The sequence below is a fragment of the Hyla sarda genome, chromosome 4 (assembly GCF_029499605.1).
Source record: "Hyla sarda isolate aHylSar1 chromosome 4, aHylSar1.hap1, whole genome shotgun sequence".
Taxonomy (NCBI): Eukaryota; Metazoa; Chordata; class Amphibia; order Anura; family Hylidae; genus Hyla; species Hyla sarda.
Genome location: NC_079192.1, coordinates 258,594,343 through 258,622,038, shown reverse-complemented (window position 1 = coordinate 258,622,038; position 27,696 = coordinate 258,594,343). Strand labels below are relative to the sequence as shown.

The 27,696-nt window shown below is 40.0% G+C and overlaps 1 protein-coding gene across 1 annotated transcript; it reads right to left on the bottom strand.

The window, feature by feature from the left end:
• Nucleotides 1-657: 657 nt before the first annotated feature.
• Nucleotides 658-26,514, bottom strand: LOC130369168 (V-set domain-containing T-cell activation inhibitor 1-like). Its single transcript, XM_056574024.1, has 5 exons — nucleotides 26,406-26,514; nucleotides 25,096-25,174; nucleotides 17,459-17,791; nucleotides 7,928-8,053; nucleotides 658-4,087 (listed from the first exon to the last, which is right to left on the bottom strand). Exons 2-5 carry the CDS (start codon nucleotides 25,145-25,147, stop codon nucleotides 4,002-4,004), a joined length of 597 nt encoding a protein of 198 aa, XP_056429999.1. The 5' UTR covers nucleotides 25,148-25,174; nucleotides 26,406-26,514; the 3' UTR covers nucleotides 658-4,001.
• Nucleotides 26,515-27,696: the final 1,182 nt, after the last annotated feature.

Below are 27,696 nucleotides of genomic sequence, written 5' to 3'. Positions count from 1 at the left end.
TTTTGTTTTTTGTTTATTTTGGAAATACAATTAAAACAACTGTATCCATATAAACACTCATAGTGCAAATCTTAATTCTGCATAACACAATTGTACAGTACATTATGATACAGTCCATTTAAATATTGCTCAGTTCCAGTTAATGTGTTCCATGATTCTTACAAATGTATATGAAGAGTAAATCAGAAAATGGAACCCACCGGGGGACATATTCAAAAACCTGTGTCATTTATGTTACAAAAATATAAATTACATTTTTTTTCTCTACACATTTTCATAGCTCCCTTGTGTTGCTTTGATAGTGTGTGAGGTTTTGGTTTTGCAGACCTTTTTTCTATTTAGTGTCAAAATGTTACATTTTTGTACCAGTTTTAAATCCCTAAAAATTCTGAAGCAAAATGCAAATCACATGGAACAAGATATAAGAGATATTATCATTATTACACTAGAGACTAGAGGCTGTGTTAACATGTAACATTATATTAGCTGTACTGTCATGGTACATTTATGCTGTGTTTTTACATAAAAATACATAAATTGCCATAAAAATGGCTCCAGAAAGTTAAACAGATTTGTAAATTACTTCTTTTAAAAAATCTTAATCCTTTCAGTACTCAGGAGCTGCTGAAGTTGAGTTGTTCTTTTCTGTCTAATTGCTCTATGATGACACCTGTCTCGGGAACTGTCCAGAGTAGAAGCAAATCCCCATAGAAAACCTCTTCTACTCTGTGCAGTTCCCGAGGCAAGCAGAGATGTCAGCAGAGAGCACTTCTGCCAGACAGAAAAGAACAACTCAACTTCAGCAGCTGATAATTATTGGAAGGATTAAGATTTTTTAATTTTTTAAGTAATTTACAAATCTGTTTAACTCTCTGGAGCCAGTTGATATACAAAAAAAAGTTTTTTCCTGGAATACCCCTTTAACTATCACCACTGAAGTCAATCACCTCTTTATCATGCTTGGATGCTGGTATCAGCCTAAGATATAAGTAGACAGACAATTTCTTTCTCATCCCTAAATACAGGCAATGGCAAGCACATAGCAGGGTCCAAATGTCGGTCAACCAATATAGATTGTGAAGGGCAAGAAACAATAATGAAATGTAAAAGTTTCATTTGCTGGTGCAGTAATTCTGTCTGATGCCTCTTCTTACAAACCATATTGTTAGGGGTGCCCAGGATTAGAAAAACACTGCTTCTTTTTGCAAAAAAACAGCATCACTCTCATCACAATTTACATATAGTACTGAAGCTCAAACCCATTCACATCAATGGAGCTAAGCAGCAATACCAGACAAAACCTGTGGACAGGAGTGGTGCTGTTTTTGCAAGAAAGAAGCATTTTTTTTTAAACCTGGGCAACCACTTTAAAGTGTACCTGTTGTTAACAAAAACTTTTGATATAATACTAATAAAAATGCACATAATACTATAATATGTATATTTGTAATATACATCGATTAAACATGTTGCATATTTTTGTGTGAAAAAAGGCAGTCCCTGCAGGTGTCAGGAAGTACAGAAAGTGAAGGCAGGACAAGTAGGGCTCTCTGCAGGCACCAGGCTTGTCAATCAGCCTGCTGTGTGAGCCAGGAGCGTGTCACAGAGCCTCACTGCACAGAGCCCTGCTTTTCCTCAGTGTACAGAGCCCTGCTTACCCACCCACACTTCCTGTATTTGGACTCTTCATAGAGACACACAAACAATGGGGAGATTAAAACCTGTGCAGAGGAAAAGTTGCCTAGTTGCCCATAGCAACCAATCAGATTGTTTCTTTCATTTTGCAAAGGCCTTCTTAAAAATGAAAGAAGCAATCTGATTGGTTGCTATAGGCAACTGGGCAACTTTTCCTCTGCACAGATTATGATAAATCTCCCCCAATATCTGTAGGGACAAAAATATTCACATTTACTAACCAATGTATATTACAAATATACATATAATGGTTTTATCTACACTATATCAAAAGTTTTTGTTAACGACAGGTACACTTTAAGACTAATATTGCCTCTAAGAATATTGGGGAAGATTTATCAAAACCTGCCCAGAGGAAAGATTGTTTTTTTTTTTCATTTCTCAAAAGCCTTGTTATAAATAAAAGAAGCGAGCTGATGCTATGGGCAACTGGGCAACTTTTCCTCTAGACAGGATTTGATAAATCTTCCCCATTATCCTACAAAGCCTACATGCTAAGTGCCAATGCAGAGTGATAACGGATATACATGGACACATTTCACGATTAGCAAGATAAGAAGAGTATAATTTACCACATCCTAGATTTGAATGAATGAACTAATCGTATGAAATACTTTCTCTTTACATAGTTAAATGTGCTGACAACAAAATCACACAAAAATTATCTTTGAAAATCAAATTTATCAACCCATGGAGGTCTGGATATGGAGTCACACTCAAAATCAAAGTGGAAAACCCACACTACAGCCTGATCCAACTTTGATGTAATGTCCTTAAAACAAGTCAAAATGAAGCTCAGTAGTGTGTGTGGCCTCCACGTGCCCGTATGACCTCCCTACAATGACTGGGCATGCTCCTGATGAGGTAGCGGGTGGTCTCCTGAGGGATGTCCTCCCAGACCTGGACTAAAGCATGCGTCAACTCCTAGACAGTCTGTGGCGCAACGTGGCGTTGGTGGATGGAGCTTGACATGATGTCCCAGATGTGCTCAATCGAATTCAAGTTTGGGGAATGGGCGGGCCAGTCCATAGCATCAATGCCTTCCTCTTGCAGAAACTGCTGACACACTCCAGCCACATGAGGTCTAGCATTGTCTTGCATTAGGAGGAACCCAGGGCCAACCGCACCAGCATATGGTCTCACAAGGGTCTGAGGATCTCATCTCGGTACCTAATGGCAGTCAGGCTACGTCTGGCAAGCAAATGGAGGGCTGTGCGGCCCCCAAAGAAATTCCACCCCACACACATTACTGACCCACCGCCAAACCGGTCATGCTGGAGCATGTTGCAGGCAGCAGAACGTTCTCCACGGCATCTCCTGACTCTGTCACGTCTGTCACATGAGCTCAGTGTGAACCTGCTTTCATCTATGAAGAGCACAGCATGCCAGTGTCGATTTTGCCAATCTTGGTGTTCTCCAGCAAATTTCAAATGTCCTGCACGGTGTTGGGGTGTAAGCACAACCCCCACATGTGGACGTCGGTAATCATACCACCCTCATGGAGTCTTTTTCTAACCGTTTGAGTGGACACATGCACATTTGTGAACTGCTGGAGGTCATTTTGCAGGGCTCTGACAGTGCTCCTCCTGCTCCTCCTTGCACAAAGTCGGAGGTAGCAGTCCTGCTGCTGGGTTGTTGCCCTCCTACGGCCTCCTCCACATCTCCTGATGTACAGGCCTGGCTCCTAGCGCCTCCATGCTCTGGACACTACGCTGACAGACACAGCAAACCTTGCCACAGCTCGCATTGATGTGCCATCCTGGATGAGCTGCACTACCAGAGTCTGGATTGTTGTAGACTCCGTCTCATGGGTTGTAGACTCTGTCTCATGCTACCACTAGAGTGAAAGCACCAGCAGCATTCAAAAGCGACCAAAACATCAGCCAGGAAGCATAGGAACTGAGAAGTGGTCTGTGGTCACCACCTGCAAAACCACTCTTTTATTGGGGGTGTCTTGCTAATTTCCACCTGTTGTCTGTTCCATTTGCACAATAGCATGTGAAATTGATTGTCAATCAGTGTTGCTTCCTAAGTGGACAGTGTGATTTCACAGAAGTGTGATTGACTTGGAGTTACGTTGTGTTGTTTAAGTGTTCCCTTTACTTTTTTGAGCAGTGTACAAAAATGTAAACTGTTCAGAGATGCAGCATAATTTTCTGTTCAAACTTTTTTTTTTCTGATAATGTAAACTTTATATTTGATTGGATAATTGATCTCTGATTGTATATTCAGTTTACATAACATAGTAGTTGGGTAATCCAACCTACTTCTAATGCAAGTAGATCTCTTTTTTTTTTTTCAGTCCTTTAGTTTGTCTTCAGTTTTTCCGGTGTAGTAACTGGTGAATTTTGTTCAGATGTCATTCCAGAGATGGGGTGCCTGGATCCCAGAACTACAAGGGAGCAGGAAAAGGTGAGTTAAAGTGTTTGCTATTTTTGTAGGCAGACTCGGACAATAGTGCATTACTTCATTCCACTAGATAAGCCCTTTAATGTTTTGCATGTATAAATGGCAAAAACGTAATCTTATTGTTATTTGACGGTCTCTAATAACACTAGCTGATGGCTGAATCACAATCCAGATTTTGTTTTGATGCAAGCACCTCTTGCAGCAGAGTAAAACCCAGTAAGATAGACATGCTGCAGAATGCACCATATGGAACATTGCACGGGGAATATCATTCAGTCTCATTGTCAGTTATAGGAGTGCAAGACATAAAGAAATAAGCAAGAAGATAAGGAAGAGAAGCGCTACACAAGAAATGCTCTGCAGAAGTGAAGAGCATAGCTGTAGGATGTACTGCAAGATAGGGGCATGTGCTACAATAAGGGTGTCATTCTTCAAAATGTGAGCCACAGGCTGCAATGTGGCCATAACAAAACATAGGGCAGCTGGAGCATCCAGAAGGTCTGGGTCAGATCTCACCCAACAAGCACAAATCACTACAATAAGTCATGGGATTTAATACATTGCAAGAGTGTACTTGTGACTACATATTATAATGTGGATTCTTTACAGTGATCATGGGTAGGGGAACCTCCCTATCTCTGTATGGGGCCCGCAGCATAATTTTTTGTATCCCATCAGTAATGCTGTTGCATTCCGGTGGGGAAGATGCTAACAGAATGCAGAGGCATCTCTTCATAGTTTTTTTTTTCATTGGGGGTGGGGAGTGGGGTCCTATATATGGGGGCAAATTACTTATAGAAGAGTCCTACATACTGTACAAGTGGCAAACCACCTACAAGGGGCAAAGTACGTACGGGGTCCAATATACAGGGGCAATTTACCTACACGGTTTACTACATACAGGGGCAAACACCTTCAGGGGACAATATACATATGGAGAAGGAGATAACTAAATCCAGACTTACGGATGCAAACCTAGAAAAGCAGTTGCGAGTAGCATCAACATCAACAATATAAGCTAACATCAAATGCCTCACCTAAGAGAAGTAGTTCCAGCCATAGCATAAGGGGTCAGTTCATTATATGCTTGACCAAATATAGTGGCTAATTTTTAAAGGGAACCAAGCATTAGATGTTACCATATGTTACACTTGGCAGTGCCTTATGTATGGTAAAATCTTCATCCTCATCATCCACGGGGGACGTTTTTGCCTGCAGGGATGGTGAGGCTATATAGTTTAAAAGTCTCCCAGCCTTCCGTAAGTAGTCCCTTGGGCAGGGATCTGTGCTTGCCTAGTCCAGCTGATCCAGCTGTAGTGATGCCCCCTCGGCATGATTGACAGCCTGCATCATCGTTCTGCTCCTTAAAGAGTACCTTTCACCAAACAAAACGTTTAATATATTGTTCCTTATGTAGTTATAAGACACTTTTCAATTTACTTGCTGTTAAAATTCTCAACCTTTATATGTTTTTTATGTGATTGAAAAAATGGCCACTGGGTGGCTCTGTTCTGTTCCCTGCACAAGTCAAACAGTTAGTTTGGTCTTCTCCCGGCCTGGCAGGAGACCAAACTCAGGAAGTGCATGCGGGGCATGGCAAGGCACAGCTCTCACAGGCTTCAGTGATGTTGTGCCTCCTGGGGAACGCCCACTTTCTCCTTCCGGGAGCTCACACAATGTGAGCAAGGGGAAAGGTATGATACACAGCTTTTTTTAAAGCTCAGAAATTTTTTTTAAGGGCCGGAGGGGTGTTAGGAGTAGTTAGGGAATAAAATCGGAGTTAGTTTAGAAAATATGGTTTGATGACAGGTACTATTTAAGTTGATGGAGCAGGCTGTCAGTCACTCTGAGGGGGGTGTCGCAATGGCCAGAGCAGCAGGACTAGGTAAGCATAGTCACTGACTCAGGGGACTACTTTTCGGACAGCTGGGGAGACTTACAAACTTCATATCCTCACCATCCCTGCAGGCAGAAACATCTCCCCGGGAATGGTGAGGATGAAGATTTTACCATATTTAACATATTGCAAACATATGGTAAAATCTAATGCTTGGTTCCCTTTAAGCTGATGATTTTGTATGGCCACAAATGATCACATAACTATCCAAATGGCAGAGCCATAAAATTTGGCTTTATTTTTATATTCTGTATTAACCCCTTAAGGACCAAGGGCGTACAGGTACGCCCTTGGTCCTGCTCTCCTGATATAACGCGGGGTTACACAGTAACCCCGCGTCATATCGCGGCGGGCCCGGCGTCATAGTGAAGCCGGGACCCGCCTCTAATAGCGCGCAGTGCCGATCGCGGCACCGCGCGCTATTAACCCTTTAGCCGCGCGCTCAAAGCTGAGCCGCGCGGCTAAAAGTGAAACCGAAAGTGGCCGGCTAGCTCAGTCGGGCTGTTCGGGATAGCCGCGGCTAATCGCGGCATCCCGAACAGCTGACAGGACAGCGGGAGGGCCCCTACCTGCCTCCTCGCTGTCCGATCGCCGAATGACTGCTCAGTGCCTGAGATCCAGGCATGAGCAGTCATGCGGCAGAATCGTTGATCACTGGTTTCTTATGAGAAACCAGTGATCAGCATAGAAGATCAGTGTGTGCAGCGTTATAGGTCCCTATGGGACCTATAACACTGCAAAAAAAAAGTGAAAAAAAAAAGTGAATAAATATCATTTAACTCCTCCCCTATTAAAAGTTTGAATCACCCCCCTTTTCCAATAAAAAAAAAAACACAGTGTAAATAAAAAGAAAAATGAACATATATGGTATCACCGCGTGTGGAAATGTCCGAATTATAAAAATATATCATTAATTAAACCGCTCGGTCAATGGCGTGCGCGCAAAAAAATTCCAAAGTCCAAAATAGTGCTTTTTTGGTCACTTTTTATATCATTTAAAAATGAATAAAAAGCGATCAATAAGTCCTATCAATGCAAAAATTGTACCGTTAAAAACTTCAGATCACGGCGCAAAAAATGAGCCCTCATACCGCCCCATACACGGAAAAATAAAAAAGTTATAGGGGTCAGAAGATGACAATTTTAAACGTATTAATTTTCCTGCATGTAGTTATGATTTTTTCCAGAAGTCTTAAAAAATCAAATCTATATAAGTAGGGTATCATTTTAATCGTATGGACCTACAGAATAAAGATAAGGTGTCATTTTTACCGAAAAATGTACTACGTAGAAACGGAAGCCCCCAAAAGTTACAAAACTGCGTTTTTTTTTCAATTTTGTCGCACAATGATTTTTTTTTCCGTTTCACCGTAGATTTTTGGGCAAAATGACTGACGTCATTACAAATTAGAATTGGTGGCGCAAAAAATAAGCCATCATATGGATTTTTAGGTGCAAAATTGAAAGAGTTATGATTTTTTAAAGGCAAGGAGCAAAAAACGAAAATGCAAAAACGGAAAAAACCCCGGTCCTTAAGGGGTTAAAATATGGGTTTCATAGTTATACCTTGTGTTTTGGGAAGTCAGTATCTATAGTGATCTTTAAGGGTTTGTCCAGCCCCATAAAATATTTCTGTCGAAGCTCAGACTGTCATAAAAATGAAAGAAAACTTATCCTTACCTTTCCTTTGGAAGCACAGGAAGTAATCACACTCTGAGGCATGTCACCAATGCACAAGCACTTCCTGCATGTTGGAATGAAAGCATAAAGCACTGCTCAGTTGAGACCAGGGCACAGTCAGGGCAGACATAGTGGGATGTGAGCAGGTAAGTGTAAGGTTTTTATCATTTTTATGACAGCCCAAGTTCAGACATGTATATTTTGTGGGGCTGGTTTAAGGATTATTAAAATATGGTGTATACAAACCAGCTCTGCCTCTGCTTCTCTTCCTCCTCCTTAGAAATGCAATAAGTCCCATTACAACACAAAAAGCGAGAAGTCCAAAAGAGACTTGAACTATTGAACTTTCATTTGTAAATCCATTTTGTTTATCTGAAATGTGATATAAAATACAGTTATTTCAACAGAATGTGTAGTTTCAAAGTGATCAGGGTTTTCTTTGTCATACCTACAAACACTTGGATTATTAACCATCTGTAATAGTGCTCATGTAAAAATTGCTGAAACATGTGTTAAGAGTTTCTTAAGCCCTGTTGCTTATCAGGCAAATGACACTTGCAGGCTAGAATGTATCTGACCCAATCTCTTTCTAATGAATTTCTAGAACATTACTTATAAGTACCTCAAACTATCCATGGAAGTGATATTACATATCATACCATTTTATTGCTATTCTCTAGAACGTGTTGAATTTCAATGGGTTTCCTTCTCCCTTGACTTTAGTACAAGTAACATGTTCAGTGTTGAGAAGGAAAACCATATTAATTTCTTTAGCAGCTTAACCCCTTTCCCTGGCATGCCTTTTGGGCTTAAAGCGTACCCGTTAGATCCAACAAAAACATTTTTTTTTAATATAACACTCAGTACCTAATCCTGACCATGTACACCTAATTTTGATGTGTCTAGCACCTTAACCCCTTAAGGACGCAGGGTTTTTCCGTTTTTTGCACTTTCGTTTTTTCCTCCTCCCCTTTTAAAAATCATAACCCTTTCAATTTTGCACCTAAAAATCCATATAATGGCTTATTTTTTGCGCCAATCAATTCTACTTTGAAGTTAAATCAGTCTTTTTACCCCTATAACGTTTTTAATTTCCTGCATATGGGCCGGTATGAGGGCTCATTTTTTGCGCCGTGATCTGACGTTTTTAGCGGTACCCTTTTTGTATTGATCGGACTTTTTGATCGCTTTTTATTCATTTTTTCATGATATAAAAGCGATGAAAAATACGTTATTTTAGACTTTAGAATTTTTTTGTACGTACGCCATTGACCATGCAGTTTAATTAATGATATATTTTTATAGTTCGGACATTTACACACGGGGCTATACCACATATGTTTATATTAATTTTTATTTACATGGTGTTTTTTTTTTTTTATGGGAAAAGGGAGGTGATTTGAACTTTTATTAAGAAAAGGGTTAAATCACATTTATTAACTTTTTTTTTACACTTTTTTTTGCAGTGTTATAGCTCCCATAGGGGGCTATAACACTGCATACACTGATTGCCAGCACTGTTCACTGCAAAGCCATAGCTTTGCAGTGATCAGTGTTATCGGCGGTCGATTGCTCAAGCCTGCATCTCAGGCTTGGAGCAATCAATCGCCAAAGGGATACGCCGGAGGAAGGTAAGAGGACCTCCGCTCGTGTCCCAGCTGATTGGGACACCGTATTTTCACTGCGGTGGTCCCGATCAGCCCCACTGAGCAGCCGGGCAGCTTTCACTTTCGTTTTAAACGCGGCGTTCAACTTTGAACGCCGTGTCTAAAAGGGTTAATAGCATGCAGCACTGTGATCGCTGCCGAACGCTATTAGCCCTAAGTCCCAGTTTCAGATACATGCCGGGACCAACCCGATATGACGCGGGGTCACCGTTATATCGCGGGAGCCGGCCAAGGACGTAAATATACGTCCTTGGTCGTTAAGGGGTTAATTTATTTTTTATTACACTTTTAATTTAGCTCACTAATCTGAATGCCTATCAAAGGGAGGGGGCGTGGCCTCACTGTGCAGGTCTCCGCCCCCTCCCTCAGTATGCTGTCTGCTCACATCTCCCCTGGCATTAGCAAAACTACATCTCCCAGCTTGTCCTCACTGACAGTAGCGGGACACAAGCTGACAGTGGGAGGGGGGCAGTTGTTTGACTGGCTTTTTCAGTATGAAATACAGAAAATTTTCTAATGAAAGCAATTGCTAAATCTATAGCTTTTGCATGCTTTACAACATATCAAAAGTTTTTGTATCTGACAGTGTCCAGTTAATGTTCAAGCAACACTTTTTTTCATTTTTCCTTTGTCGCCTTTAACCCCTTAAGGACCAAGGACGTACCGGTATGTCCTTGGTCCTGCTCTCCTGATATAACGCGGGGTTACACAGTAACCCCGCGTCATATCACGGCGGGCCCGGCGTCATAGTGAAGCCGGGACCCGCCTCTAATAGCGCGCAGCGCCGATAGCGGCGCCGCACGCTATTAACCCTTTAGCCGCGCGCTCAGAGCTGAGCCGCGCGGCTAAAAGTGAAAGTGAAAGTTGCCGGCTAGCTCTGTCGGGCTGTTAGGGATAGCCGCGGCTAATCGCGGCATCCCGAACAGCTTACAGGACAGCGGGAGGGCCTGCCTCCTCGCTGTCCGATCGCCGAATGACTGCTCAGTGCCTGAGATCATGCGGCAGAATCGTTGATCACTGGTTTCTTATGAGAAACCAGTGATCAATGATGAAGATTAGTGTGTGCAGTGTTATAGGTCCCTATGGGACCTATAACACTGCAAAAAAAAAAGTGAATAAAGATCATTTAACTCCTCCCCTATTAAAAGTTTGAATCACCCCCCTTTTCCAATAAAAAAAAAAAACACAGTGTAAATAAAAATAAAAATAAACATATATGGTATCACCGCGTGCGGAAATGTCCGAATTATAAAAATATATAATTAATTAAACCGCTCGGTCAATGGGGTGCGCGCAAAAAAATTCCAAAGTCCAAAACAGTGCATTTTTGGTCACTGTCCTATAAGTCCTATCAATGCAAAAATGGTACCGTTAAAAACTTCAGATCACGGTGCAAAAAATGTGCCCTCATACCGCCCCATACACGGAAAAATAAAAAAGTTATAGGGGTCAGAAGATGACAATTTTAAACGTATTAATTTTTCTGCATGTAGTTATGATTTTTTCCAGAAGTCCGACAATAAGTAGGGTATCATTTTAATCGTATGGACCTACAGAATAAAGATTTTACCGAAAAATGTACTACGTAGAAACGGAAGCCCCCAAAAGTTACAAAAGTTACAACATTTTGTCGCACAATTATTTTTTTTCCCGTTTCACCGTAGATTTTTGGGCAAAATGAATGACGTCATTACAAAGTAGAATTGGTGACGCAAAAAATAAGCCATCATATGGATTTTTAGGTGCAAAATTGAAAGAGTTATGATTTTTTAAAGGCAAGGAGCAAAAAACGAAAATGCAAAAACAGAAAAACCCAGTCTTTAAGGGGTTAAAGATGGGCGAATTTAAAAAAAATTTGATTCAGCCAATTCACCAAATTTTCAGAAAGAATTCGGTTTGATCCAAATATATTAGCGGCGAATCGCTATTAAAAATGGCTATTTCTGGGCTACAGAGAGCCTCAATAGGGGTGTAGAACACTTTGCCTTGCCTTAACATGCATAAGGAGTGTGCTGGGGTAGTGAAATAATACTGGTATTTTGTATGACATGCAGATTACAGGCGTCGCTATTAGAATCACTGCCGCAGAGCGGCACAATGACAGAGTCTGGATGTGGCAACAAGGTGGGGAGACCATATGGCGTCACAATTGAAGAGATTATAGAGATTTTTTTAACAGTAATACACCCCAGTACGGTTGCAATAAAAAAAAGTGTGCTCTCTCTCTCTCTCTGAACTGTCCCTGCCTGCACTATGGTTGCTTGCAGTCTTTGAATGGGGAGTACTTCCTGTGATGATCTCAATTGACAAACTATGAAACAACTTCTAAACTCTCCCTGCCTGCCTGCAGTGATATGGGCTTGAGGTCAATGGATTTCCCCTGTGCTGATCTGTATTGTCAGTAATGCTAATTGGTGAACACACAGTTTCTGCACTCTCTCTAGCCAGAGCTAATGCTTGAGGTGAATGGATTCCCCCCTGTAAAGATCTGTATTGTTCGCCTTCGGCAATGGCTGACATCACAGGGCTGTCTGGCTGCTGATAGGCTGCATGCCGCCATGTGATTCAGGGTGATCCCACCTACCTGCCTTTCCCGACTTCCTTGCCCCATGTCCTCACACGTATACCCACCATTTTAGTCCCCCGGCCTGCACAAAATGTAGTAAAGGAAGAGATTCGTAACCACGAAGCGCAAGGAAATTCTGATTCGTTCAGAAACAAATTTTTCAAGAAATTAGGAACGAATTCGACTTTGTCAGCTACGATTCGCCTTCTAGTCGCCTTCCAAGTACCGTATGTTTTTCCATAAATAAAGCCATATGAGGGCTTGTATTTTTAGGTTCATATATCTTATTGGATAATTGTTTTTTTTTATGGTTAACTGGAAAAAATTAAATTTTTTGTATTTTTAATTTACACCATTCACCGTATGCTAAAAATAACATTACAGCTTTCTTCTGTGGGTCGGTACCACATTGCCATAATATAAACATTTATCACAATGTACCCGGCCATGCTGCACAGTTCTTTTATCAAAAGTTTCTTCAATTGTTTACATAAACAGAAATAGATGGATATAACAAAGGATAATCACCCAGTGATAAAGTGGGAGCAGCTGGTCAATCAGGCAACTGTAGGATTCATCTGAGGTCTCCTGTTCCAAGTCATGATTTACTGCATCTCCTGCAGGCTGGAAGTCGGACTGCTCAGAGTATCCGAGCACCGATCATACACCTGGTGACGTCTCAGGAGATAGAACTCCCTTTCTCAGACCTATTACATGCACACCCACCACCATGTTAAATATAGCATACTTCTCGCGAGAACATTAGTTCTATAACAAAGTAGAAAAATACATAAAACCATTAGGAGGGGCTACGGTCATATGGGACCGGTCTCTATATGTGGAAGAGGCAATGAAACAGTTACAAGAGCATGAGGTGTATTTAAAATTAAATAAAGATCCTAGAGAGGAAATTAAACGAGATTAAGTATATGCTGGAAGATGCTATGAGTAATGAAATTATATCTCATGAACTAAAGAATATACTGTTAAATGAAACACCTTGTATTCCTGTGCTATATTTACTCCCCAAGGTTCATAAGGACTTGAGTTGCCCCCGGGACATCCTATAGTTTCGGGGGTCAACTCAGTCCTGTGAATGTGGATGGATTTCTACAAAAAGTGGTAAAAAAAAACTTCCTAATTGTTTAGCTGATACCAATGATTTTTTTTTTGATAATTTGGTAGAAACGAATGTAGAAGAAACATGTCTATTGTGTACTATGGAAATTAAAAGTTTGTACACTAATATCCTGGTTGAGGAAGATATGATAGCTATCAGGGAACAGTTGATTAGGGAAGATACTCTCACCAATACTAAGATAAAGTCCCTAATGGATCTGTTGGAACTGATATTCACGAAAAATAATTTTAGGTTCGGTGAGGAGATTTTTCTACAGAGACAAGGAGTTTCTATGGGGTCTCCAGTAGCCCCTAGTATGGTTAAGATATGTGGATGATGTGTTTGTCCTATGGACGGCACACCTCAAGAGTTGGATGAATATGTAGAATATTTAAATCAATGTCTTCCGTTAATGGAATTTACCTGTGAGGCAAGCGCTACCCACATACATTATTTGGACGTGGAGGTGAAAAATGTGAATAATAAATTAGAGACCACACTTTATGTTAAAGAAAGTGATAGAAATAAGGTACTCCATAAAGAAAGTGCGCATGCCCCACAGGTATTGAAAGGGATACCGAAAGGACAAATAATTAGGACTAAGAGGATTTGTAGTTCAGAAGAAGAATATCAGAAAAATAGAAATGACACGATTGAAAAGTTCGTACAGAGGGTGTATGAAAGATCTGAAGTGGAAGAGGTTGTGCAGCAGGTGGATAAAATACTAAGGGAACAACTCAGAAAGAAGGAGGATAAAAAGAGAAAATTTGAGAAAAGGGATAGATTTATGTTTCTACTACTTATCATGGACATGCTAAATTGACTAAAAAAAGTGATTAACAAGTACTGGGAACTGTTAAAAGCTGATGAAAATATGGAATGTTATTCAAGGAACACCCGAGATTCATATATAGAAAAGGGAAGTCAATTGCAAACTATTTGGTGAGATGAGATATGCAACAGAAAATAAAGCCCAAACAGATGTTTTTAAAGGCCAAAAATAGGGGTACATTCCAGTGTAGATGATGTCAGAACTGTAATAGGATCACGAAGGGACATACAGTAACACACTCCACAAAAGGTACACAGATAGCGGTCAAAGGTTTTTTTTACATGTAAGACCAAAAATTTCATTTATTTAATTAAATGCCCATGTGGAATGTGTTACGTTGGACAAACATCTAGGATGGTAAGAATCAGACTAAATAAACATAAAAGTGCGATATGAAATTATAAGAAAAAAGTAGAGGTAATGAAAAAAGATGAAGAAAAGAAAGACAAATTTGGGGAAACTAGTAATTTTTTTTGAAAATGGTCATCAGGTATGTGACTTAAGGTGGATAGTACTTGAAGAGATAGAGTGTACGGGACAGGAAGAGTTAACTAAAAAGAACTTGTTGAGACGAGAAGTATACTGGATCCAGAGGGTAAGAACGCTAACCCCGAAGGGGATTAATGAAAATTGTTTGTTCAGTGTATTTTTGTAACATCACTTTACTCTGCAGGAATGTTTTTAATGTGTATTATATTCACTAATATTTTTATGTATTTTTCTACTTTGTTATAGAACTAATGTTCTCGTGAGAAGTATGCTATATTTAACATGATGGTGGGTGTGCAACGCTAGCACTATGCGAACAACGCAATTTCCGGTCCTCTGTCATGTGATACGTGGCGTGGACTTCCTGGCCGCATTGGAGACAATGGCGGCATGTACACTTGGCACATAGCACACATAGGTGAGACCCAGTTCTGACTACAAAAGCTCTGATTGGTTTAATTAGTTCACACACACGTGTTATTGATGTATTGGTATATTTATTCTCATGCAACATAGCACACATCACTCCTGAGGAAGCTGTCTTGCAGGACAGTGGAACACGTGGAGCTGCTGTGCCCCCCCCCCCCCCCCCTTTTGGTTGGTGAGGTAGCCCCTGGTATGCATTCACACTATTTGATAGGCGGTACAGTATTAGCTGGTGGTGATAGCCATATTTGGGATTTTTACTTGAGTCATTGCATTACTCTATATTCATTACCAGCCCTACTGATGTAGGTGTTTTTTTTTTTTTTTCCTCTCCTTTGGTATTTTAATCCAGGGGCCCTTACCATATGCTGATTGTGAATCCCTAGGGGGGTAAGTGGCTATTTGGGTTATAATCCTCCACCATGTTTTTTGTGTTTTAAGTGGTTTATGTGCTTTAGTTGTGTGATTTAATAAAGACTTATATACTTTTTACACTATTATTGTGGTGTGCATCTATTAATAGTGGCTAGCTTTTCTTTTCTTGGGACATAGTGTGCAGGTAATAGTCTTGAGAAAAGGAGTTCTATCTCCTGAAATGTCGCCAGGTGTAGGATATTCTGAGCAGTCCGACTTCCAGCCTGCATGAGATGCAATAGATCATGGCCAGGAACAGGAGACCTCGGTGAGGCGGATGAATCCTACAGTTGCCTGATCGACCAGCTGCTGCTACTTTATCACTGGGTGATTATCCTTTGTTATATATAAATATATTTATTTCTGTTTATATAAACAGTTGAAGAAACTTTGGATAAACGAATTGGATACATGCAATCCTCGTGTGTTGTGCTTTCATTCATGCTATATTAATTGTTGGACTTATACTGGGGAATAAGGAGCCCCTAGTCTGAAAGCACGGGAGCCACCCAGAAATTAATCAGTAATGCGCTGTGTGACTGTTTGATAAGCGGTCTTAGGGGTCTGCCATGAAAACTGGAGAAGCATAGAAGTCGGGGAATCCTGGAGCTACTACTGCTGGTAAGCGGCACTCTTCACATGCCGCATGTTATAATTTGTCCGCGTCATGTGAAGAGTTAAACTACCTGCAAAGGTTTCTCCTGTCCAGGTAATTCTAGCTGGAGCCTTGCTGTCATATTGATGTTGAAGCTTCCACAATAAATGCACAGGAGAGCTGCGACGCCTTATTCTAGCTTCCATGTCAGGAACTGTCAAGAGCAGGAGAGGTTTGTTGTGGGTATTTGCTTCTACTCTGGATATCTAAGGGCCATTGCTGAGGGTTGCCGGTAATAGCCAACATGCAGTGATCGCCCTGTCCGGCTATTAACCTTTTAGATCCTCCTCGTCCAAAGCTGACAGCGGCATCTAAAGGCCCCTTCAAATGGACCCTGGTGATCTGTGGGGGGGGTCGCCCCCTGCAGCGCGATCGCCAGGGGGCGTGGGTTGTTTGGTATTGGGAAGATGGTTGGTATCGGTGAAATCCACTGCTAAGGTAACCGAAGGGCTTACCTATCCTCCTGTGCTGTCTGTGGGTCTGTGATTAATAGAGGCTGGCTGAACCAGGCTCTATCATTCTAGCGCAGAACACACAAATCAATGCAGTTTTATGGAATCTAATGATTCCTCCTAAAAGTTCCCTAAGGGACCAAAAAGTGTAAAACAAAAACAAAAAAAACATTTATACCTACATTAACCCCTTCCATATTCAAAGTTTTAATCACCCTATTTACCAAATTCCATATAAAAATATCCCATATGGTGAACAGTGTAAACCAAAATTGGCAACATTTTACCTCACAAACAATTTTTTTTTCCATTTTGGAGCATATGTTATGGAAAAATTTATGAAGACATTACAAATTACAATTACAATTGGCCCCGCACAAAATAAGCCTTTATATGGGTCTGTAGATGAAAAAAATAAAAGAGTTATGGCTATTAAAGGGGGAGGAGGAAAAAACTAAAGTGCAACAATGAAAATTGGCTTGGTCTTTGAAGGAGAACTGCGGCTCAAAACTTATACCTTCCCTTGTGCCCGGGCTGTAAAAACTAAAAAACAAACTTTAACACACCTTCCTACATTCCCCCATTGTGCCGATATCGGCATCCCGGTGCTCCAGTACTGCTCGGCTTTGCTTCTTAGGCTTGTCGCACTGCAGTCAGGGTATCGCCAACAGCAGCGATGTCCTGCCTCAGCCGGTGATAGGCTGAGCGCACTGTCATGGAAGGAGCCTGGGCAGCAGGGAGAAGCCTGGTACATCGCTGCAGCTGGCGATACGCTGACTGCAGTGTGACGATCTGAGCCCATGAAGCCGGAGGCAGAGCACCGGAGGAATGGGACGCTGATATCAGCACAACGGGGGAATGTAGGAAGGTGTGTTAAAGTTTTTTTTTTTTAGTTTTTGCAGCCCGGGCACAAGGGAAGGTAAAAGTTTTGCACCGCATTTCTCTTTTAAGGGATTAACATAATTTTTACCGCACAGTGAATGCCGTAAGAATTGCCAGAATGTTTTTAATTTTAACTATTTTGTATGTATCAACAATATTTACCACTAATATAATGTATAATATGTCAGCAAAAAAAAAATTTACTTTTTATTTATGATGTAACAATCAGAATGTATTCTTGTATTTAGCTATATGTAACTGGTATGATACTTACCTCGCACCACAAGCTCGATTTTCTTTGTATAGGTAACTTTTGAGAGAAATGCAAAGCATTCATATATTCCAGCATCAAATTTCTGTGTACCGTTTAGTAATAGGGACAAATTTCCTTTAGGAAACTCTTCAAAAAATAGTTGCGTTCTTCCCTTAAATATTTTATTCTGGTGTTTTTCCTGAAAGTTGCCATAATAAAAATGTTGCACAAAGATATCTTTAGTTTTCCACCTGACAAACAGCAATTTATATGAAAATTCTTCTTTGTATTCAATGGTACAAGGCAGAATCACTTCTTCACCTACATTCCCAAAAACAATTATGTTGCTGTAAGCTGGAAAACAAAACATGTTAAAAGTTATTAAAATAAAGTGTATTGGAAGGGGTAGAAACTTTCTTTTATAATGTTTGCTATTCTCCACACCCCTAGAAGAATCCATACTGTCTCTTACTTTAGAAGGAGGTGTTGCACATAGCAACCAATCAAATTAATATATTTCAAGAGAGTATGTCAACACTTAACCGATTATTTGACATGGTGTGGTCATAGCTGTCAGATAACTGCTTACGTTTTCAAATATTCTCTAGAAAAAAATTGAAAAAAGGTACATAATTTTTCATTTTTATAGATTCTGAAAATATGAATAGAAGTAATTGGTGATTCTATATATTGAGACTTTAACCCCTTAAGGACTCAGCCCATTTTGGCCTTAAGGACTCAGACAATTTAATTTTTACGTTTTCATTTTTTCCTCCTCGCCTTCTAAAAATCATAACTCTTTTATATTTTCATCCACAGACTAGTAACAGGGCTTGTTTTTTGCGTGACCAGATGTCCTTTGTAATGACAGCACTCATTATATCATAAAATGTATGGCACAACCAAAAAACACTATTTTTGTGGGGAAATTAAAACGAAAAACGCAATTTTGCTAATTTTGGAAGGTTTTGTTTTCACGCCGTACAATTTATGGTAAAAATGACATGTGTTCTTTATTCTGAGGGTTAATACGATTAAAATGATACCCATTATAAAAAACTTTTAATAAATTTTTTATAATTTTTTTTTTAATAAAATGTATTAAAAAAGTAGGAATTTTGGACTTTTTTTATTTTTTTTTCGTTCACGCCGTTCACCGTACGGGATCATTAACATTTTATTTTAATAGTTCGGACATTTACGCACGCGGCGATACCAAATATGTCTATAAAAAATGTTTTTTACGCTTTTTGGGGGTAAAATAGGAAAAAACGGACGTTTTACTTTTTTATTGGGGGAGGGGATTTTTCTTTTACTTTTTTTTTACTTTTACTTTTACATTTTTTTTTACACTTGAATAGTCCCCATAGGGGACTATTCATAGCAATACCATGATTGCTAATACTGATCTGTTCTATGTATAGGACATAGAACAGATCAGTGTTTTCGGTCATCTTCTGCTCTGGTCTGCTCGATCACAGACCAGAGCAGGAGACGCCGGGAGCCGCACGGAGGAAGGAGAGGGGACCTCCGTGCGGCGTTATGAATGATCGGATCCCCGCAGCAGCGCTGCGGGCGATCCGATCGTTCATTTAAATCGCGAACTGCCGCAGATGCCGGGATCTGTATTGATCCCGGCACCTGAGGGGTTAATGGCGGACGCCCGCGAGATCGCGGGCGTCGGCCATTGCCGGCGGGTCCCTGGCTGCGATCAGCAGCCGGGATCAGCCGCGCATGACACGGGCATCGCTCCGATGCCCGCGGTTATGCTTAGGACGTAAATGTACGTCCTGGTGCGTTAAGTACCACCTCACCAGGACGTACATTTACGTCCTGCGTCCTTAAGGGGTTAAAGCATACCTGTCTTATAACAGAAAAAAATGCTTATATACAATAGGTTCCTCACTAGGTCATGTAGATGCTTTACATATCTTTTTTTTAGAAGTCTAGCTTCTATGATTGGCTCAAAAATCCCTCTGTTCTGTTGCTCACTAATTCGGACATCCACTGCTCAGGAAGGAGTGTTTCAAGGCAAGCAATGAGCACGCCCTCACTCACCATGGATTCACTTCCTCCCTCTGATTTGGGTCTTTTCATCCAATCACTGCAGGCTGCTCCATAACCCCCTACTCTCTGTTTTCATGCTGCAGTCTGATAGGACAGGAGTGAGCAGAGAGGAGTGCTAGTTCTGTCCTCACTTCCTGGACTTTGTCTCAGCCTGAGCTTGAACTGGGACAAAGATGATGCTGCAGCCAAACATGATTATGTTCTGGATGTCATGGGGTCCCTACTAATCTTTTTTTTTTTTTACAAGATATGATTGCTCTAAAAAGGAGATATCATTTTTTATGAAGGACATTAGAAATGTTTTGTTTTGCCAAAATGTAAAACATATAAAAAGCCTTTGATTCTGACAGTGCCGATCACTGGTATAGCTTATATTTAACCCCTTAAGGACACATGACATACTGGAACGTCATGTGTCCACTCCCGATCTATAACGTGGGGCCACGGCGTGGCCCTGCGTCATAGCGGGTCGGGCCCGGCCTCTAACAACGTCCGGGACCCATGGCATTGATCGCTGTGCTGCGCGCTATTAACCCTTTAGACGCGGCGTTCAAAGTTGAACGCCGCGTCTAAGGTGAAACTGAAACCATGCCGGTTAGCTCAGTGGGCTGTTCGGGATAGCCGCGGCGAAATCGCGGCATCCCGAACAGCTTACAGGACAGCAGGAGGGTCCCTATCGGCCTCCTCGCTGTCCGATCGCCGAATGACTGCTCAGTGCCTGAGATCCAGGCATGAGCAGTCAAGCGGCAGAATCATTGATCACTGGTTTCTTATGAGAAACCAGTGATCAATGTGAAAGATCAATGTGTGCAGTGTTATAGGTCCCTATGGGACCTATAACACTGCAAAAAAAAGGGGAAAAAAAAAAAGTTAATAAATATCATTTAACCCCTTCCCTATTAAAAGTTTGAATCACCCCCCTTTTCCCATAAAAAAAAAACACAGTGTAAATAAAAATAAACATATATGGTATCACCGTGTGCGTAAATGTCCGAATTATAAAAATATATCGTTAATTAAACCGCATGGTCAATGGCGTGCGCGCGAAAAAATTCCAAAGTCCAAAATAGTGCATTTTTGGTAACTTTTTATATCATGAAAAAATTCATAAAAAGCGATCAATAAGTCCTATCAATGCAACAATGGTCCCGTTAAAAACTTCAGAACACGGCGCAAAAAATGAGCCCTCATACCGCCCCATACACGGAAAAATAAAAAAGTTATAGGGGTCAGAAATGACAATTTTAAACATATTAATTTTCCTGCAAGAAGTTATGATTTTTTCCAGAAGTATGACAAAATCAAACCTATATAAGTAGGGTATTATTTTAACCATATGGACCTACAGAATAAATATCAGATGTCATTTTTACCAAAAAATGTACTACGTAGAAACGGAAGCCCCCAAAAGTTACAAAACAGCGGGGGTTTTTTTTCAATTTTGTCTCACAATGATTTTTTTTCCGTTTAACCGTAGATTTTTGGGCACAATGACTGACGTCATTACAAAGTAGAATTGGTGGCGCAAAAAATAAGCCATCATATGGATTTTTAGGTGCAAAATTGAAAGAGTTATGATTTTTTAAAGGCAAGGAGCAAAAAACGAAAATGCAAAAACGGAAAACCCCCCGGTCCTTAAGGGGTTAAAGAAGGAAGACAATTTAGTTATATAGTATAGTGGACAACATTCTGTAATTAACTGAGCTCACCAGGAATAAGGAAAATATAAACGTAGTTATTTATTTAAAAGGTTGTTAAAGGAAAACTGTCAGATTGTTTACCCACACTAAACCTAATACACTGGGGTTATAATGTAGGCGAACAGGAGTCCAACGAGGGGTCACTTACTTAAATATGTCCAGTAGGTCCTGAGATATGTCCCCCAGAAGATCCCCTGCTAAATTCAGTGAGGTTTAGGCGGCTCAATTTACATCTTCATTGCCATTGACTCCACATCCAAGTGAAGTGGAGTCACAGAGAATGGGTATGTAAATTGAGCCGATAAAGCCCCTCCCCCATGCAGGATTCACTGAATTCAGCAGGGGATCTTCTGGGGGACATATCTCAGGACCTACTGGACATATTTACATAAGTAAACCCTCGTTGGACTCCTGTTTGCCTACATTATAAATCCAGTGTATTGGGTTAAGTGTGGGTGAACAGGCTGACAGTTTTCTTTTAAAGGGTCACTCTCAACTCTCACTAAAACTAATTTTTGCTATTGCACTCCTTATGGTAAATAAAAAATATTTCTAATATACTTTGTTTTAAAAAAATGAAGTTTTCTATGTTTTATTTGTGCTTAAAAAAGCTCAAGAGCACATTTTCCCCCAAAGTCCAAACACAGGAAGTGCCACCTGGAGTGCTGAGGGGGGGGGGGGGGGGGTGTCCAGCCTCATCCAATCATAGCTCCTCTCACACATAACTGCCATATGCTGTTGGTTGGACCCCCCCCCCCCCCCCCCCCCCACGCTCAGCACTCCAAGCTGCACTTCCTGTGTTTGGACTTTGGTCCAAAGTCTGTGTATAAAATGGGGGAAAATGTGCTCTTGAGCTTTTTTAAGCACAAATAAAACATAGAAAACTTCATTTTTTAAAACACAGTATATTAGAAATAGTTTTCATTTACCATAAGGAGTGCAATAGCAAAAATTAGTTTTAATGAGAGTGACCATTTAAGGTTAAAACTAGAATGTGAAGCAAAAGATCTTCTGTCCAAGATTCTCATCTTTTGACTTGAGTAAAAATACATTCTTAAGAGAATCTCTCCCTCTCTGGACGACCTATCCAGTCCTGCATTCATGTGAATGGACACTGTGTTATTATTGCTTATTTTCAAGAGACCCTTATAACATCTATAGAGTTTTCAAAGAAATAACTCCTTTTAAATCAAAATACTGCGGTTTTACACAAGCATATTTCGGATGAATTTTTGCATCTGTATTATGGCTGGAAGACCCCGCCTGACCATGCTTCTGATGATCTAAGTATTCTATGCTGAAATATCAAACGTGGCATTTACTAGCACATATGTTACTTTTTGTAGCTAGCATTCGGGATATATACATTTACTACCATAGCATTGCTCTTGCATCTAAGACAAATAATGGATACTGTATTCACACAAACAGTATCCTGTGCATATTTGATGCACAGGATTTGAAGCTGCAGATTTCATTGTAAAGTAAATGACTGAATACAGCTTCAAATCTGCAACTTCAAATCCTGCGCATGAAATATGCACATGGTACTGTACTGTAAGTTTGGTATTGGAATCGGATATTGGTCTGTAAATGAAGCAAAATTTGTTAATTTTAGTTTAGACTATTTGGAGAGTATCTTCATATATTTCCTAATTTAGCATAATAAATGTTAGACTGGTAAGAGTCTGCCAGCTGGACCCCCATTACATTCCAGTTCCTTCCTTAATGTCCATGCTGCCTCCTCCACACAAGGCTATAGGAGATAAGAAGGTCCTATTTAAAGTGTGTTGATGATTTTTGCATTATTTACTATATTATGACTACCAATAAAGGGGTTGTGCGGATTATTGTTATCTCAAACTGGTGCCATTCTCCAGATGCTGTCACAGATATGATGTCACTTTCTGTTCTCTATATTGACATATAGGAAATGTCCGTTTAACTAATCAGTGCCCAAAGCGAGCAATCCCCTGTGTCAGGACAGAGAACATGCACCTTTTAGCAGTGAGGACTGGTTTCATTGGAGTGCACCAGGGAGCCATTGGCCAGAGTTTTCATTTTAAATCTCTTTAAGGTAATACTTTATGGTCAAATTATTAGAGAGTTTCTCGGGACTTTACATCTATCCCTAGAATATCCTATTCCTTTTTTAGTACTATGTAGGGTACAGCAGTGTTGGAGCCATTCATTCTATAGATCAGTAGGTCTTTTTTCCACGGATCCAATATTGATATCCTCACCTAAGAAAAGAATAGGCCATAATTGTAAAATCCTGGAAACCATTCAATGGTTATTGTTTTATCTCTAGCCACCAAAATACAGACATTTTATATCTGTTGAACAACACTAACTTATCAATCTAGATATGTTAATGATCATGATAATTTTATTTTAAGTTCCTATACCTTTTCACTTTCTAGAAAATAAATGTTTTAGTTGACATTTCTTTGCATCTGGTTTTACAGTACCACATTTAGATTAGTGACACAACAGCTTGATTATAGACAAGAATGATCAAGGTCAATGTGCACGAAGTGTTATTCAAACTTGAATAGTTAACATTAAAGTACACAAACTATGTTCACATAATTACATAGTTACATAGTTCATAAGGGTGGAAACAAGACCAGAAGAAGTTAAATCTATATCCCCTACTGTGTTGATCTAAAGGAAGGAAAAAAAACAAAAACCTTATGAGGCTGGTGCCAATTCCCCCATGCCAGGGAAAGAAATCCTTACCAACTCCAAATAGGCAGAATAAATCCCTGGATCAAGGTTCTATCTCCATAAATCTAGTATCCTCCGTTTGGAGAAGAAAGGGTTTAGTCTCAAGGGGCGACACGCTTTCTTTACCATAAGAACTGTGAATTTATGGAACAGTCTACCTCAGGAACTAGTCACAGCAGGAACGATTAATACATTTAAAACAGGGTTAGATACATTCCTGAAACAAAATAACATTAATGCTTATGCAGAAATATAAAATCCCATCCCTTCCCCCAATATCCCACCACACCCTTACCCTCTAATTCCCTTGTTGAACTTGATGGACCTATGTCTTTTTCGACCGTACTAACTATGTAACTATGTAACTATGAAACTTAAATGCAAAGAGTCACAGTCAGCTGCTGAATCTGGCTCTATAATCAGGGACACTTATCTGCCATGTTGTTGCATAGTCAGCCCAGGAGTAACATGAGAGGCCGCACTAACCACAGGCGGTTCTTAAGCACCACCATGTAATACTGCAGTACCATGAAATATTGTAACATCACACTTTAGTTTTATAGTTCGCCAAATGCCAGCATAGAAAAATACATCCCCTATCGAAAGGATAGGGGGTAAGTGTCAGATCACGGGGGGTCCAATTGTTGGAACCGCAATCTCCTGTACAGGGACCTGGCTCTCCTTCTGCACGAAGCGGTGGTCAACAAGCCCCCTCCATGCATCTCTGTGGGAGAGCCGGAGATACCTGAGTAAAGTGCTTTGGCTCTCGCATAGAGATGAATGGAGGGTGCATACTGTCCCCGCTCTGTGGATAAGGAGAGTAGGGGTGCCGGGGGGCCCAGTGATCTGACACTTTTCCCCTATGCTTTGGATAGGGGATAAATATTTCCCTTCAAATATGCTACTACAGCTTCATATAGGATGTGACATCAATAATAGTTTAATTCCCCTTATATTATTCTGGTAATAGACCAAGTTACAGCCTTCAAGTAATTTAAGTGGGTCTTGTTCTGAGTTTTCTTTTTGTAAAGAAAACTGTACCAAATACTGATAAAGTTGTATTACAATAACAAAACAAAAAAAAAAATTATAATTCTAGTCATAGGATTAAAGCTATTTTATTTTAAAAACAAACAAAAACATTTTTAAAATATTGTTTACCTGAAACCCAGAAGGACACAAACAGCAGAAGTTGTTGAAGAGTAATAAACATCCTGGTGCAATATTTGCAGCACTTTACCTGTAAGTATAAAACATATTATTTTTCCCATGAATTACACTTTCCGGTATGTCCAATATGAGAACATATAATTCTGGAATTCTACTGAGGATTTCCTAGCAAAAACGCTGTAAAAAAAAACACCTATTTTGCCACAAGGAGTTTTTTCTGCAAAAAAGCAATACAGCCAGATGTTAGCTGCAAGTCAATAGTAAACTGCAAAATGCCAGATCCACTTGGCATTTCTCAGTTTGGTGTCTTTTTAATCCTTTTAATCCTTTTTTCTTTTCTTTTTGGTACCCAACAAATTTGGAAAAAAAAGGTAAAAACGCCAGAAAAAAACACCAGACTAAAAAAACGCAGTGCAAAAACCTCAGTGGAATCCTAGTCTAAAAGCAGAATACCGAAGTGCAGAATCTCACAAAAAAGTGAATGAGCTGTATTTATCAAGGAGGACAACACCCTCAAGGTATATAAGGAGTGTAGCTGCAGCCATAAACCTCCCCCCCACACACACACACACACACAATGGGACTTCTTCCGGTCAGTATAGATAATCACATGATAAAAGCATATTGGAAAAAACTCAAAACTGTTGGACTTACAGCAAATCTGTTACTCTGAAATTAAATTTTCTTTTTTGACGTAATTTTTGGTTTAAAACTATCCCTTCTTCAGGTATGTGCGTAATGGAATACTGTACAAACAGACAAGCTAATATTTAAAACACCAACATTATCGTCTATAAACAATAATAAAAATGTTATAGGTTATATAATTACAGTTAAAGGAATGTTTTCCAAACAGTGTGTCAAAGCTACAACTTTCAGCATGCCCGGACAGCCCTTGCAACAGCTGGAGACACAATGTTTGAGAAACGTTGAGTTAGAGTGATGTAAAGCATAAACAGCTTGCTTGCTAGTTAGTAGTTATCTGGCATCAATGTTTATTGATTAACAGTGTAATGTGTTTTTATGCCCTTTTTCTACTCAGTTTGCCAACCCAATAAATATAAAAAGCGTAATATATACATTTATTTATTGTTTTTAACAATGAACTACATAAGCATTGCTCGGCTATACAGTGTTGGGAGGTAAATGCTGGGAAATCTACAGTGTATACCAGAAGGCTCAAATGCAGTTAGACTGACTTCTCTTATTACAAGACAGAAAGAAACATACAAAACATACACTGTACTATACTGTATCGCACCATAAACAACCCCTGTCATAGATTATCATTGCATACTCACCCCACCACCGTGCTAGAAGATCACCCTTTTTTCAGGAGGAATCTTCGTGTATTGGTAAAACCTGGAACACTTGGAAGCCCTATGTTTATGTGCCCAGATTCATTTCCCAGGATACTTTGCAAGCAAAAAATTACTTTCAGTTTCAGTTTGAGGCCATAAAGTTTTAGCTGACTTTCTAGTACTGGTGAAGTGAAAAAAACTGTGACCTGTACACTACTATTTTTGGCCATTATAGGACTTGTGTCTTGCTGTTATCAGTTAACCCCTTAAGGACGGACCCATTTTTTACCTCTATGACCAGGCTCTTTGTTTTTATTCGACATGTATCTCTTTAAATGGTAATAACTTTAAAAGGCTTTTTCTGAGCGGAGCGATTCTGAGATTGTTTTTTCGTGACATATTGTACTTTATATAAGTGGTTTGTTGACACATGCAGCATTTTTAGTGAAAAACGCAAAAATATTGTGAAAAACTGGAACATTTGTGGTGTTTTTTTAAACTTAAATTTTTATGGTGTACACTGTGGGGTAAAAGTGATGTTATATTTATTCTGTGGGTCAGTATGATTATGGCAATACCCATTTTATATAGCTTTCTATGTTCTTTTTTAATTTTCTGAGCAAAATTCTTTTTCTGCCATTCATTTTCCAACAGCCGTAACTTTTTTATTTTTCGTCCGACACCATTAAGTAAGGGCTTATTTTTTGCGGGATGAGCTGTACTTGGTATCATTTTTGCAATATGTGCTACCTTTTGATCTTTTTTGTTCCACTATTTGTACCAAAATTGCCAAATTTAGCGATTTTTAAATTTTTTTTTTTTTACGGCGTTCACCGTGCGGGATAATTTACATTATAGTTCTATAGTACCCGTCATTACCGACATGGCAATACAAATTATGTATGTGATTTGTGTTTTTGATCTCTTTTGGTGATAATACAGGGCTTTTATTGGGAAATGGGCAGTTTTTTTTACACTTCATACTTTTATTGAAGAACTTCTTATTACATTTTTTTACACTTTGTACAGGTTATACTATGCTGCAATACATTTGTACTGCAGCACAGTATGACCCGATCAGCTGCACACAGCACAGCCTGTGCGATTGAGCCTGTGGCTGGATCTCACAGGCTTCCATAGCAGGCTGCCATAGCAACAAACGGCGACCCGCGATCGTATCGCAGCGCCATCGTTGGTGAACAGGGGGAGAGCGCACCCCCTGTCAACACCATAGATGTTCCATCAATCCTGATCATGGTGTCTACGGGGTTAATGCTGCCGGGACTGGCGC